General features: G+C 35.0%; 3 protein-coding genes across 4 annotated transcripts; 1 reads left to right on the forward strand and 2 right to left on the reverse strand.

Annotated features, from left to right (window-relative positions):
- Nucleotides 1-664: 664 nt before the first annotated feature.
- Nucleotides 665-4382, forward strand: LOC120085476 (Outer arm dynein light chain 1 protein). The gene is made up of 5 exons (XM_039041454.2): nt 665-1114; nt 1382-1846; nt 1942-3265; nt 3379-3525; nt 3658-4382. The coding sequence occupies exons 2-5, from the start codon at nt 1793-1795 to the stop codon at nt 4164-4166; spliced, it is 2034 nt and encodes a 677-aa protein (XP_038897382.1). The 5' UTR covers nt 665-1114; nt 1382-1792; the 3' UTR covers nt 4167-4382.
- Nucleotides 4383-4533: 151 nt separating this feature from the next.
- LOC120085477 (Ubiquitin carboxyl-terminal hydrolase family protein) lies at nt 4534-6548 on the reverse strand. The gene has a single exon (XM_039041455.2). It carries the CDS (start codon nt 5815-5817, stop codon nt 4630-4632), a length of 1188 nt encoding a protein of 395 aa, XP_038897383.1. The 5' UTR covers nt 5818-6548; the 3' UTR covers nt 4534-4629.
- Nucleotides 6549-8782: 2234 nt separating this feature from the next.
- On the reverse strand, nt 8783-14540 carry TSD2 (S-adenosyl-L-methionine-dependent methyltransferases superfamily protein). Of its 2 annotated transcripts, XM_039042346.2 has the most exons (10): nt 14203-14489; nt 13906-13960; nt 12865-13586; nt 12641-12773; nt 11928-12168; nt 11025-11250; nt 10712-10887; nt 10276-10579; nt 9992-10130; nt 8783-9486 (listed from the first exon to the last, which is right to left on the reverse strand). In XM_039042346.2, the coding sequence occupies exons 3-10, from the start codon at nt 13557-13559 to the stop codon at nt 9328-9330; spliced, it is 2073 nt and encodes a 690-aa protein (XP_038898274.1). In that variant the 5' UTR covers nt 13560-13586; nt 13906-13960; nt 14203-14489; the 3' UTR covers nt 8783-9327. The 2 variants fall into 2 exon arrangements, with proteins under 2 accessions (XP_038898274.1, XP_038898273.1); XM_039042345.2 differs by lacking the exon at nt 13906-13960 and having other exon boundaries at nt 14203-14540.
- Between the last annotated feature and the right edge of the window lie 464 nt (nt 14541-15004).

The following is a 15004-nucleotide window of genomic DNA, read 5'->3' on the forward strand; positions in this document are numbered from 1 at the left end:
AGACAAAAAGAAACAACAGAAACTGCCGTACATCTTCATTTGTACGACCGACGCTGACGTCGTTTTGATTGATTTTTTTTTTCTTTTTCTTGTCAGTCTCTCCACTTACGCATTGGCAGCGCAAAATATGGTTCTTACACGTGGACGCTTACGGATGCAGACTGATCTGACGGCGCTAGATGAAAGTGCGATAGGGTGGTGGACCCCATGTCTTTCTCCGGCTCTGTATTGCCCACACTAATATACGGCCCATGTGGCACGGAAATTTTCACCACATAAAAACAAATATTCCACGTCATATTGGCTGGCAGGTATGACTCACAATTTTCAATTATTTTTTGTTTTAGGAAAGATTAAAAATTAATAATTTCAACAGGTTTTTTTTTCCACTGAGAACACAGAGGTTGTTACTTTACTTGTTAATTACTATAGAAGGTCATTGTTAATTGTTTTTATTTTTTAAAATTGATTGTTGTTGAGATTGATTACAACAACTTTGGTGATTAGTTTTTTCAAATTGCCAATCAAATATTACCTTCTTTTTTTTTTTTTTTGGAAGATATCAAATATGGTCTTTTTTATATATAAAAAAAATATTATTATCTTATCATTGTGGGGATTAATGAACCATTTTAGAAATTACAAAAAAGAAAACGGTATCATTAATTTAGTAAGGAGCTATTTTTTTTTAGAGGGCAGCTTATATAATTTGAGTATGTTGAAAATCAAATAAAAGGCATATGTTTTCAAACCATAAAAATAAAAATAAATAAAACCAACAGTAATTATTTGACTTTCATTACGTGAAAAATGATTATAGTTTTTCAAAAAAAAAAAAAGAAAAGAAAAAAGAGTTTTTAAGAAGGAGAAGGATGTTATGGAAGAAAGCCGCGTTCCATGCGCGTCTTCTAGTTTTCTCTCTCTACTGTGTTAACTTTGGAAGCGCTCTCTCTCAAAACTCTCTTAAACTCGGCTCCTCTATTTATCCGTACCATCCTCACTTCCTTCTTCCTTCATTTTAACGCCATTTCTTCTCCTCTCTCAAGAGATTACTCTCTCTTCCAATTTCTGCTGCTTCCATTCTCGTAAATCTGGAAGACCTAATCGCCAAAAGGTACTTTACTTTCCTCTTTGTTTTTTCAATTTCTAGATTTTCGTCGATTTAATGTTTCTGTTTCCGAATTCCACCTAATTTCTGCGATTACAGTTTTTGTTTGTGAATCATGTGGATATTCTTCTTTGTTTTTCTTGCTTTCATTTGGTGTTTTTGGATTTTAGATTTGGGAATGGGATTTGCTTTCTGTTTTATGGTTATGGTTAGGGTTTGGGAGTTTCTTCTTATACGGGTCTGCTTTGTTTGTTTGTTTGTCTGTGTGATTAGGTTTTTCTATCATCGACAATTTTTTTGTGAAGCTTCTGAGGAGAAGCTGCTTCGTATACAACTCTGGCCGACATCGTAGTCATATCGTCTCGATCTTCCTCTAGACTTGGCCCTTTTCAGGGATTTTCTGGTTCATGGGCGCCTTTCGATTGCAGTTTCTTGTTGGTTCGGCGTCTTCCGATCGACTACGGCTAATCTCAATCCGGTCGACAATCTATTAAAAAAAGAAAAAAGAAAAAAGAAAAATCGTTACGATGTGAGCATTTGAACCATTAATTGAAGAAGGAGACGTGCTAAAACGGCCAGGTAGAAAGAATAGTTCGTGTGGAATAGGATACTAGCAGGAACAGAAACATAGAGCTCTCATTCCGAATCTTTTGAGGGATTTCTTATCTTTATAAAATTGCAGCTATGGCAAAATTCAATTGCTTCTCTGGCCGGACAGGGAAGAAGAAGAAAACCAAGGTGTGTCTTCTTTCAATATTCATATCTTAGTTGCTTGTTCAGTTTGTTTGCCGAGGTTGCTGAATATATATATCCTCTTAATCTTTGGTTTGCAGAGTGATTTGGCGGAATTGCAAAAACCTGCTGAATTGAATTACTTGAAGAAAACTTTACAAGTCAGCATCCATCACTCTGAGGAGCCTTTTCAAGTTGGAGAAGGGAAGTCGTCTACTCTCGACGTTTCAATTCTGTACCCATCTGAGAATAATTCTAAGCTGGATGTTAAGGTAACGAACCATGAGAGTCCTGCAGCAGGAGTAGTAGAAGCTGCATATGAAGGGGAGGACGAGCGTGACGACAACTCTATCAAGCAGAATCTTTCCGACTTTGATCTCCCTGATCAAGATACCTGTGGAGAAGAATTTGAGTTTCAATTTTCTAGTTCAGTGGGAAAACAATTTGATAAGATTATTATTGAAGGTGAAGGTAGTGAAGGAGTAGGAGTAGGAGTAGGAGCAGGAGGAGGAGGAGGGGTTGATGCAATCCAAAGTGGGCATGTTAGTGATCCTGGAATTGGTAAGGCAGTCTGTTGGGCATCACCTAAACTTAAACGCTCCTGTTCTAATCTGGAAACCAGGGATGTGCATAGAAATTTATCTCATCAGTTGCAGCCTCCAAAGTGTCAGTCTTTCGAAAAACTGCAAGAATTGGCCGATGAAATGAGGGACTATGTTGATCCAGGCAGTCCAGGGTCTATTATGACCCATCGCAGTGCTGATAAAGTCATGTTGAAGAAGTGTTCTTCGAGCCAGATTCTTCCTTCCAGAAGTAGAAGGTTGTGGTGGAAGTTGTTCCTATGGAGCCATAGAAACCTGCAAAGGCCGTGGACAACCAAGGCTACTCCCACCAACTCCGCGTTCAACCAGCAAGGTGGGTATTGTTCTGACAGTCTTGAGCCGAACAGAGCAGTGGGAAAAGGTATGATGGAATCACCTGGATCATTTACTGAGGAAACCTGGACAAACGGCCCAAGTAACAACAAAAGCAACAATCAAGATCATGAGAATTTGTGTAATGGAGTCTCTGGTTTATGGCCACAAAATCAGTGGGTTGCATTTTCAGCAGAGTCATCTTCCCTAAGAAGAGTGGACGAGTGGGTGAAGGATCTTCAAATCGAACCGTGTGTTTCAATCGATGAGGTTGGGGGTGACAAAGATCCAGATACTTTCTTCCCACCCTCTCCTGAGAGAACTTCAACTCACATGCCCCGACGTGGAGAACCCAATCTGACAGAAGAGATTTTGTATGCCAATAGCGTCATCCAGTCGCTGAATTCTTCCTCAACCGTGGCTCACATCTCTGGTATTGGCTTAAAAGCCATACCCACAATCTCACATCTATCCGGTCTCAGATCTGTCAATTTGTCCGGCAACCTCATAGGTAGTGATTCGTTTTTACATCTCCAAATGCTTGGCATGGCACTATTCTAGACTTCTAGTTACTTGGTTTTTTCTTATCATTCTTGCCACTGACAAGGTTGGTTGGTATTCCAGCTCACATTAACCCTGGATCACTGCCCAAGGGGCTGCACACTCTCAATTTGTCCAGGAACAAGATCAGTGCCATCGAAGGGCTCAAAGAATTAACGCGACTTCGAATACTTGATCTGAGTTACAATCGCATATCTCGGATAGGACATGGTACTGTTTGATAAACTTGAAATGTGTTTAAATTCTATATTTATGGATTTGGTTGATGATGGGAGGGGAAGGTGCAAATTTTATCCATTTCTGATTATTCTGAATGCGTGCATTTGTTCAACTTTGCACCAGGGTTGTCAAACTGTGCAATTATCAAAGAACTCTATCTAGCTGGCAACAAGATTAGTGATGTTGAGGGACTGTATCGAATCTTGAAGCTGACAGTTCTTGACCTAAGCTTTAACAAGATTTCAACAACCAAAGCTCTGGGTCAACTTGTTGCCAACTATAACTCTCTTCAAGCTCTTAATCTGTTGGGGAATCCAATTCAAAGTAATGTGAGCGACGACCAGCTACGCAAGGCGGTTGTTGGCCTTCTTCCAAACCTTGTTTACCTAAACAAGCAAGCCATCAAAGCACAGAGAGCTCGAGAAGTTGCAACCGATAGCATTGCAAAAGCTGCACTAGGAAACAGTAGTTGGAGTTCCCGTAGAAAAACATCCAGGAAAACAAGCCATATGGCATCATCTACCATTAGTGGGCACAGAAGCACTGCAAGCGTTGCACACAAAGGCAGGCACAGATCAAAAGCGCCAACCGCTCGCCATTATTCGTCGGCTCTCGCCTCATCATCTCGTTAGACTTGGCCCTTCCGCTGATATACCAAAAAGATATTCATTGGGGGAAGCGTTTTCTGTTCTGTTTTGTTTTGTTTTCCCACTTTTTCTGTTACATCACACTTGGTGTCCTGTTTTCTTTCGTCCATAGAATACGTTTGTCATGTGGTTAAAATATTCTCTTTAACCTTAGTGAATTGAGATTGCTTTTCTTAATGGCATAATCGGGTTCTTTTGCAATTAGTTTTGCATCTTACCATAATTTAAATCACATCTTGCCTTTCTGCTTGTTAAGCAAATCTCACTCGTATTCTATGAATGACTATAAGTGTGTCAGTAATCCCACTTTAAATCAAACTCAGAAGATTGAGAATGGGCAAAATAAATAGTATTTGCTGAAGGAGATATATATATTTAACTCATTGGATAAACAGAAACAGTTCATTCCTGAATCGATATTCGATATCATTACACCTTTGATGGGATATCATTCCATTTTCTGCATTTGAGCATATCTACGCAGCTTCTCGTTGAAAACTACTTGAGGGTCTTTCTGAATCAAGTCACCATTTTCATTGTATGCGTCCTTTAAGAAAACAACCCAATTCATTTCAGTCCCAGCCAGATAAAAGGTTCTGGGTTGCTTCAAAAGCATCTGATAAGTATGCTTAGTCAAGCTAAACTCCTCCTTAAACTCCACAATATGATGAATTGAAGCCTTCTTCTCCAATGTCAAACTCAAGAACTCATGCACCACGCCAACCCTGTACTTCTCTGCATCCAATGTCCAAAGTTCCAGCTTCGATCCATCTGAATATGGCGAAACCAATGGAAGTGTATTCAACAAATTCAGCTTCCTCGTATCATCCTCATCCAAATCCAAATCCTTCCCATGTTTCACAGGAAACTTGAATGTCCTTTTCACCTTATCCTCGTTCACTACAAACTCTCTCTCGAGCTGACTAACGGCCAATTGAGGGTCCCAATTCACCAATTCCAACACCCTCTTCCCATCATCTTCAACCACAACTCGGAAGTAATGTGGATATTTCCCTACTCGATCTCTAAAATCCTCCGGAATTCCAAACACCGACCTGCAATGGTAGATTTTGCTCAATCGAATTCGCTTATTCGCCGACATCATCAGCAACTTCCTCACAATTGTAACCCTATCCAGCTCCATGGAGTCCATAATCCTCTTCTCTTCCTCGATCAACTCTTCCATGAACTCCGTAAATCCGAACCACATTTTCCCGTCGGCATGACGATAGGGTTCGAAAAGTAGCGGATGGCGTTCAATAGATCGAGCGACTTTGCGACCTCTCGGGAAGCCGAGCTCGCGATAGAGTTTGCCGGCATCGTCGAGGCGAAGAACGTGCTCCGGCTGCTTGGAGAGGAAATCCTTCGACTTAAAAAGAAATCTGAAGAAGGAATCGGTTTGGAGGATGCGCTCGAAGTGAGAAATGCGATTGGATTCTGATTGGATGAGTTTGGTTCTAGGGGTTTCGTGCTTCTTGCGTTTCTTCCTGAACTTCTTGGGGAGTTTGGTGATGAGGAAGGAGGTGGAGAATGGGAAATTCTGGTTGAAGAAGGAAGGAGATGAATGGCGAAGGATGTTTTTTAGGGTTAGGGTTTGAATGGATTTGAGGTTGGTGACGACAAGGCGCCAAGCCATTACAATTTTTATTTCACAAAGCAGCTGCAACACTGGAATGCCTCAAACTTAGTATTTCGATTTTTCTTCACAAATTATCTTTTAAATCACGCACATTATTTCAAAATCTATTAATCATTGATACTGCTATCAACATTATCTCATTAATAAATTCTAAAATCTTGACGTCTTTATAAATATTGTGATTCATTTTTCTATATTTAAAAATAAACCCTTTAAACACTAAAAGTTACTTTATTAAATTATTTTTATCAAAATAAAATTATTCTTTCATAAATAAGTTAGGATTATTTTCAAATAATATAAAATAAGTCAACTCCTTTATAAATATAACAAAATATCAATGTTTATCAGTGATAGGCTATAATAAACATCTACGAATATTATTTCAAATGATAAAATTGTTGAAAATATTTATAAGATATAACAAAATTTTAGAAATAATAGACACTTATAGTCTTCTATTTGTGTCTATCGATATCACTCATAGACACTAATAGAAGTCTATCAGCATCTATTATTGATAGTTCTAAAATTTTGTTGTATTTTATAAATATTTTGGTTTATTTTTCTATATTTAAAAACAGCTCAAACATCTATTAGTATCAATGGAATTTTTTTTATCCGATAAAACAATTATCCAAGAAATTACATAATAAAACTATTATCCCATGAATTTTGATTTGACAGTTGAATAAATAGGTCTTTCTCTCAAAAAAAAGAAAGAAAAAAAAAAGTAGTAATTTTACAACAAGATAATGCACTTCAATTGAGATAGAGCGAGGCTCTGGTGAGTATTTAAATATTTGAGAAAATATTATTTAAACAATATATTCCATTTTACTTTATGTAATTAAATATTTGAGAAAATATTAATTTACATTCTTAAATTTTGGAATTGTATCCATTTATATACTGAACTAATAATTGTATCAATTTAAACCGAGAATTTTTGTACTATAACCAATTAACACCCTCCTTCAAATTTAGTTTAAAAAATAATACAAAACATATAATTGTTTCGATTATTCTAAGTTTACAAGTGAATCAATTCAGAGTCTTTTATTAAGCCTAGTTGGAACTAATATGATTTATATATATATATATTAAAATTTTCACCTTGATGAAAGAAAATTGAATTAATATAATTGTTTAAAACTTATATTATTTTTTTTTAAAAAAAAGTCAATATAAATCTCAATCTCACGCCAAGTTTAGAGGAAAAAACATTATTCGCATAAGAAAAGAAAGATAACATACCTTGAACAAATAAAAAAATGAAGGTGTGATATCTAGCCACTTCTTATCCTCAAATTAAAAAAAGAAAAAAAAAACTGGTTTTGTTTTTTTAGATAGATTTCTTTTCAATATCTACTCATTTAATGTAAAACAAATGTGAAAAAAAAATGGATAGATTCTTTTTTTTTTTTTTTTTTTTTTTAACATCTACTATTTAATGCAATAGTTACAAATTTGTATAGTTTTTTGCAAAGATATTGTAATTAAAATGTAGGGTGAAAGAATTGAACATCAAATCACGAGATTGATAATATAAACACTATGTCAATTGAGCTACACCCTTGTTGACAATTTTTTATAGTTTTTTTTTATTTGAATATCTACTTATTTAATGCGAAAGTAGGAGACATATAATAGGAAAAGAAATTTATCTAATAATTTAAAGGTAAAATTACCTAAGATATCTCTTTGACCATCAATTAACAGAGGCAAAAGGAAAAATTAAAAGTTTCTCCTCATAGTTCTTTTTAGATAGTATAGATAAATAGATAGATTTGTAACACTATTTAAATTTAAAAAAAAATGAGATTTTTATTGTTTAAAATATAAATTAATAGAAAAAAATAGTTTTTTTCTTCTCGTCCTCTTAACTTGGATGATAGGCCTTTTGTTGGAAAATTTTGCATTTTGAGATTATTTAAGGATTTAATATGAACTAGATAAAATCTCAAAATTGATAAAGATTTTATTTTTTAATAGTATAAATGAATAGATTTGTAAATTTATATAAATTAAATAAATTGAGATTTTTATTGTTTAAAAATAAATTAATAGACAAAATTAGATTTTTTCCCCCAAAAATTCTCATATCTTCACGTGAACCATAGATTTTTGTTGGAAAATTTTTTATACTAATATAATGAGATTATTTAAGGATTTAACGTGAATAAGATAAAATCCCAAGATTGATAATATTTTTTGATGTTTATTATTACTTTTTCTTTCAAAGTTAAAATTAAAACCAATTTATCCCCTCGATCCATGTGAATGGTAAACCGTTTAAATCAAATAATGAAAAGATTTTTTTCCGTTTAAATCAAATAATGAAAAGATTTTTTTTTTAATCTCAAATTAAATATTTAGAAAAAAAAATCAATTAAAAACGAAATTTGAAATCAATAAATCCACATGAACAATTTTTTTTAATGATTTAAATGTCAAATTACACAAAATAATCCTATAACCATCCTTTAAAATGGACAAAAGAGGATATCAAATGTTTATCCCCATATCTCTATAGAAAATTACATTTAAAAATTATAAATGCATTTAATTCTTACCAGTGTTTAGACTTCTCCAAATGTCATATTAATGATAAATTTAACACAACCCTCCTAAATTTAAGTTGTAGATTGATATTTTTTTCTAGATAAGTTATAAAAATATGCATTTATTTGTATATAATAAAATGCTTAAAATATGTAAGTTATATACCAAGTTAATTATATGATGTCATTAATATGAACATAGTAATTCTATAGCTGTGGTACCTTTTTTAGTTCCGTGGGAGATTCATACTTCTATCCTTTTAGTCGGAAATGTACACTTTATGTTAGTCAAACATGCTCGTGTTGGCATAAAAATGGCATTGATAAATACTTAATCTCTTGACAATTGCAAAAAAGAAAATGGAAATCTCAAAGTATTAGATTGTGTAGAGTAAAAATGGAAAGAAGAAGGTATTATATTGCATTTCCATTTCCACATACCACAAACAGCAGCTAGCCCATAAAGAGCAGAGTGAGAAGAGAGCAGGAAAAACAAAGAAAAAGAAATATTTTTTCTGCATAAAATGGATGCATAGCATTTTAGATGCTAAAGCAAACATCAAGTGCTTATTATTGTTGATCCAATTTCACAATCTTAATCACATTGATGTATAACATTTCAGGAAATGCATAATAAAAATGCAAATCTCTATTTTAATCAAATCCTAGATTTCTCACTTCTGTGCTCATTTGCATAATTACATCATATCCTATTTTCGGCCTTACGGCTTCTTCTATAGCTGCTATCGTGGTGTTGTCAATCCCAACAAGTATCAATTTGTGTCCTCTCTTCTTTTCTCTCTCTCTTTTTTTCTTTTTTTTTTTTTTTTCAGAAATTATGATTTTTCCTCTCCCAAATTTGGATGAGGGAGCCCCCTATGATGGTTATTCCATCATCATCCACAGAATGAATATAAATACTTTTCACCTTCAAAATTTTTAATCACTTTGCTTGTCTCTTCAAGAAAGGTTTTTGGCAGATGAGGACTCTCTCATCATTGTTATCTTCAATTTCTGTAACTCGTGCGTCCCACTTAAGCTGTGTAGTTATAGTTCGAGCTGATTCGACAAGTGCAGCAGTGTCGCGGATTATCACCCAACCCTGAAAAAACCAGCAAATTCATCACAATCAAGGTGTATCCGCAAGGTGAGATACAAATGATACTTTAATAGTTAAACACTATCGAAGTTGAAACATTTATGGAGAAACTTCATCTTCCTCTCTCTCTATTTTACACATATATCGAAAAACTTCATCTTATAACTCTACACCCCAAACATAAACTTCTTAACTTCATACTTCAGAACTCAACTAAGTGTCCCGAACATCCCATAATGACATCTTGGACAATTTTCAACTACTCTAGTATAATTGATTCTGGGTTAGAGTGGGAAGCATTTTTAGCCACAGCAAAAGCGTTTTGGCATGGCCAAGAACACTCCCAACCTTGTGGAGATGGTAATATCAAACAACCAAGTCATAAAGTGTTTTTGGTTTAAAGGCCCTCATTCCTTGTTTCCCACAAAGAGATTGAAAGTTTTGGGGATAGAAAGAAAAAAGAGAACCAAAATTGTACCCCCAAAAAAAAACAAAAACAAATTAGTACCTCTGGACGAAGTAACCGATCAATCTCACTGAATAAGTCGAGCATGGAGCATCTTGGCTTCTTACTTGCTTCAAGGGACAGAAGCCCTGCTGCATGAACCAAATCATATGATCTAGGATATGTTGGAAAGGCCTCGCACCTGAATTGGAGAAGGCAACTAGAACGTAAGAATAAGAAACTAAAATTCATAACATAGGGTGATAACTGATAAGATTAGAGGTAAAATATTGAGGCATTGGGGGGCAAAATTTTAAAAAATTAAAAGATTAGAAGAGTAGTATTACCAATCGTGCAATACCCCAATGAAGCCTCTATCCATTATCATGGGAAGATGGTTAGGTCCATCTGTTGGTACTACGTTCATGACCCATACAGACTTCCCAGCTTCCAATAATGCAGAATTGAAACCTCCATAATAAGCATTCATATCTAGCACATTCCGGAGCATGTTGTATGGGGGTAAAGGATCCTCATCACCTGGTCGTTTTGGATGATCCGAGAAGATTAGTGGCGACAAAAGAGACCAATAGTTCTTTACTGCCATTTTCCAGTTTAGAGAATCATCTGTGACATCATCTAAAGCCAATCCTGAAAACATGTCAACTTGAAATGTCAATGAGATGTAATAGAATATATACATATTTTAACGTGAATGTTAGGAGAAAGGGAATATAATGGTAAAGAACAACGATATTGTCCTAAGGTCCTCATCAAAATTACCATGCAAAGCCAGTTCACTCTTGTTCAAGTTAGCCCTTGAAGGCCAGGTTCTTCTTTCGTTAATAGGAACCCAACGACGACTTTTTCTTCCCCCAATGCAGGCTTGGAGTGGTCTATAATATGGAGATTCAATATCATAACCTTTACCACATATTGGAGGAGATGAGTCTGGCTTCCTAGATATAAAAGCAGGAAAAGACATACTTAGGAATTGCATTGTATTCCCATTGACCAATAATCAAGCAAGACAGATGAATAAGATTTAAATTCAATGTTACATAATGTTAAATGCATTCTGTCTCAGATGTCATACCGTGAGCTATAACAATTACTTTTACTAGTTTTCTTCCAGACAACAGTTTCATCTTGTTGAGGCAACATCTCCCAGCACAGATATTCGACAAAATCCTGAATGAAGCTCCATCTTTTCTGGTTCTCTTTTTTGTGAAGAACACCTTGAGTATTTGTAAGTGGCAATGTCCACACAAAATACCCACCTGGCTTCAAAACTCTATCAACTTCAATCAAGTATCTACCATCTGTTTGGAAAAGGAAAAAGAATTAGAAGTTTCCTTGTTAGAATATAAACTCTGGCACAATGATTGGACATAATTGAACACAGGATGCCACCAGATAGCTAACATTTATGACGTTATTGAAAACCAAATTTGTTCTCATTGTATCGACAAACTACTTTTGTATTGTGCTAGCATACAAGGTCATGTCAGGACTAACTGTATGAAACAGATAAAATAACTATCGTACAAATAAAGCACAATAATGTTATTTATAACCCAGGATTGTACTCCGTAGCTTTGAGAAATCAGGAACCATTTCAAATTTGCATGATTCCAATTTCTAGTATTAGCCATTAACTAAAATATATAATATAATAGTAACCTAAACTCAATTGAATCTCCTCAAAATGTTAGTTTATGGTATGTGAGATTGTAATTTTTGTCTCAACTATTGCAAGAATTTGTTCACGTTCCTCCCAAACTTATACTGCAAAATGAAAGAACTCATGTTTTCCTCATGCAAGTCAACAAGATAATTCTACTCAGCAAAAATCTGCTAGATCTTATCCAATGTGTCACCTTCGTTTATTTTTACATTACAAACATAAAGGTGATATATAAGTTAATGAACTTGATAAAATAGATTAACATGAAGGAATAGCACCCATCAATATCATACAACAAGGCTTCAAGTTTACCTTTACTGTCCCAGTCAACGCCACATCGTGCACAATGAACCATATCATAGGAAAGAGATGGAAATGGCAACTGTTTTGAAGTAAAAGAACCAAGCATCGCAGGAAGACCCCTTTCAAGAGTTAGTTGAACCTGACTGCCTGAAGCCTCATAATTTGCTATGCACATAGTTAAGAGATGTTTCGAGAAAAGATGTGCTCCAAAACTTCCATAACCACATCCTATATCCAGAATAGTTCTTACCTGCAACATTTTAGGAAGGTGCAACCCCTTGTTAGGTATTCAAACTGGCATTATAAAGTTAAAATAAAAAAAATGTGTTTGTCAACAATGTAATTTTATATGACTCCCTACTAGCATCATTCTAGTAGACAGAACAAAAGAGAGTGCAAAAAATTTAAAGCTCTGAAATTAAGTGTATCCTTATAACGGTAATTATGGAGTTGAAGACTAGAAGTGAAGCAATTTGGACAATCTTGTTTTCTTCAAAATTACAGGAGACAAAACACCAACCTGTTTATTTTGAGTGAAATAATCGGAACAAGTACAACAACCAGGGAATTATTTAAACCACATCAGTGGTATAAATGAAGGGATACAAAAGTAGGCACTTGTCAAGATAGAGCAGTAAGTGCAGGCCCGTTTGTATCTTAGCAAGGAAGCATAGAAGACCACAGCTGATTAATTGGCTTAAACAAAACATTGACATACATACCCCAACTTCTCTGAAATTTGATTCATTCCTCAGCCCAATCATTTCTGCAATTTGGTGAGAATAATCTTCAACGCCATCAAACATTGGAGACGCCGAACGAAAAGATATTTGTTCTTCCTCCAGCATCATCATCCTGTAAGTTCAGGAAAAGCAATTAATCAAAGAGGGATAATATCAATTAGATTTTTCTCCTTTTTCTTTTTGTTATGAATTTTTAGGCAAACCTTTTGGTCAAGCTTCCCGAGTAAAGGACCTCCTGTGCTGTGATTTTCACATTTGACACCCAGATAACATCCCTTCCAGTAGGCCATCTAAGTGGAATCTTGTATTTCAAGGGAGGTTGTACCAAACAGTTTAGCGACAAGCTAGGCTCACAATGTCTATCATACTCATCATCTTGAGTATCACTTGAATTGAAGCATGGAACATAATTCTCGAACTCCGGCGAACAGAATTCAAGCTCTTTCAACCTTGAAGGACCAAGAGAAATCTCCCCTATATCCCAAAGGTCGGAAACAAGCTGCTCTTGGAGTCGCCGATAACCATGGAAGATTTGAACTTGGGAAGAACCAGAAATGGAGAGTGTCCACCAAAAAGATCCAGTAAGAGCAAGAATTATAATCAACACTAAACTCAATTTCAACATTTGCAGTATAAATTGCTGCCGACTTCTTGAGTTCCCAACTAAAAAAGAATCAGAAGCAAAGCCATTCTCAGTGCCTCCATATTTTGAAGGTGAATTGTCTGGAAGAAGTAGGCGAAAGGGTAACCTCGGAACCAAATTTCCTCCATGATCCAAAGAACCTCTTCTGTCCACCTCTTCTTTTTCAGTTTTATCTTTCATTTGAGAGTCCCATTTATCATCACCATGACCATGAACCTTAACACCAGACGCACCTCGATGTAAAGGCCTGGACATTGTCTACCGTAGTAACGTCAAAATCAACTGGAACACATCCAAATTCATAGAAACAAATTAATACAAGTTTCAATTCAAATACCAATAAAAAAACGCAGCAGACAAGTTGCAGTGTAAATTATAATTTCCACTTCCATTTAGTTCAAATCATTAACGCAGAGAAACCAATTCATTTACACTAACTCAACCAGATTCAAATCCGAAAGAGATACAAAGATCCAGATATCATCTTTACTGAAAGCAACACACACTCCAAAAATCAAAATTAAAAAAGACCCATAACAACATCCTCTTCTGAGATCCGCATCTCCAATTCAAAACATCAGATCAAGAAAACTAGTAGTACCCCCACAAGTCGATGACGATTCAAGATCGAAACAAGCAACACATCAAAATAGTTCCTGAAAACAAAAACACCCCAAGCAATTCACTCAAGAGAAGCCCCAAAACCTCAGAAACAGACTCGTTTAACAGCAAGAAGATTTGAGTAGAGAGTCTGTGTAACATAATTCTTCTCAACACATTATGATTATCCTTCAAACAAACAACAAAAGAACCCATCCAAGCTACTTCATCCAGAGTAGAGATAAACCCCAAAAAAGGCAGTAGGAGAAAGAGGAAGAAAAACCCAGAAGACAGTTACCTCGAATTAAAGAGTAGAAGAATGGGAAATGAAAAAAAAAATGAAGATAATGAGGTTGAATTTTAAGAGAGGATGAAGACACCGACACCCTAAGCCACCATTGTCGTCTTGTTTGACCTTGTGGGAATTGATTTTTTGTTCTCTCTTTAACCCTCCATTGTTGGATTTAGAAGCGCTTCGCTTAAAAGCAGAGGGAGAAAGAGCAGAAGAATAAGAAGAGAGGAGTGTGTGTGTGTGTGAAGTGGGAGAAGGGGGAAATGGAGATTTTGTACAGATCCAATCACGACAACCTTGAAAGCTCTCGTGAAACAAAAATATTATAATTAAATTTAAAAATTATATTATTCCCATTTCCCAATCTATTATATTCTTTTTTCTACAGTTAATTAAAAAAAAATACTCCATGCATTATTAATTCCCTTAATTATGATTTTGTTAATTTATTTATACACTTTCGAGCTGTAACTCCCAGTATTTAATTTAACTAATCCACGGTCAAACTTATTTACGAATTCATTACCTTTTTCGTTTAGCTAAATCTCTTCAATTTGGAATTTCTGTGTGTATTTTGGTGAATTTTTCGTTTTTTTTTTTTTTCTTTTTCATAATTCATGTGGGAGTTCATTTATGTTTGAACTTTGAAGTACTGATTTTATTAATTATAAAAGTGAGTTTCCATAATTAATTAAATTAATACGCCTTATTAGTTGAATTCTTGTTTTACCATTTTTAGCTAAACTAGCTAGCTCTTTAGGTGTTAAATTATAAGTTTTAAGCTACTTAATAGATTTTTCGACTTTTA

This window comes from Benincasa hispida, chromosome 9, assembly GCF_027475165.1.
Source record: "Benincasa hispida cultivar pf3 chromosome 9, pf3_genome.v1.1, whole genome shotgun sequence".
Taxonomy (NCBI): domain Eukaryota; kingdom Viridiplantae; phylum Streptophyta; class Magnoliopsida; order Cucurbitales; family Cucurbitaceae; genus Benincasa; species Benincasa hispida.

Bases quoted from the DNA above. Each gene is read 5' to 3' on its own strand.
- LOC120085476 (XM_039041454.2), top strand. From the start codon at position 1,793: ATGGCAAAATTCAATTGCTTCTCTGGCCGGACAGGGAAGAAGAAGAAA. The intron at 3,266-3,378 runs GTAGTGATTCGT...TTGGTATTCCAG, and splicing joins TTTGTCCGGCAACCTCATAG to CTCACATTAACCCTGGATCA. The intron at 3,526-3,657 runs GTACTGTTTGAT...ACTTTGCACCAG, and splicing joins CATATCTCGGATAGGACATG to GGTTGTCAAACTGTGCAATT.
- LOC120085477 (XM_039041455.2), bottom strand. From the start codon at position 5,817: ATGGCTTGGCGCCTTGTCGTCACCAACCTCAAATCCATTCAAACCCTA.
- TSD2 (XM_039042345.2), bottom strand. From the start codon at position 13,559: ATGTCCAGGCCTTTACATCGAGGTGCGTCTGGTGTTAAGGTTCATGGT. The intron at 10,888-11,024 runs GTATGACATCTG...TTTTATATCTAG, and splicing joins AGTAATTGTTATAGCTCACG to GAAGCCAGACTCATCTCCTC. The intron at 10,131-10,275 runs GTAATACTACTC...TCTCCAATTCAG, and splicing joins ATTGGGGTATTGCACGATTG to GTGCGAGGCCTTTCCAACAT.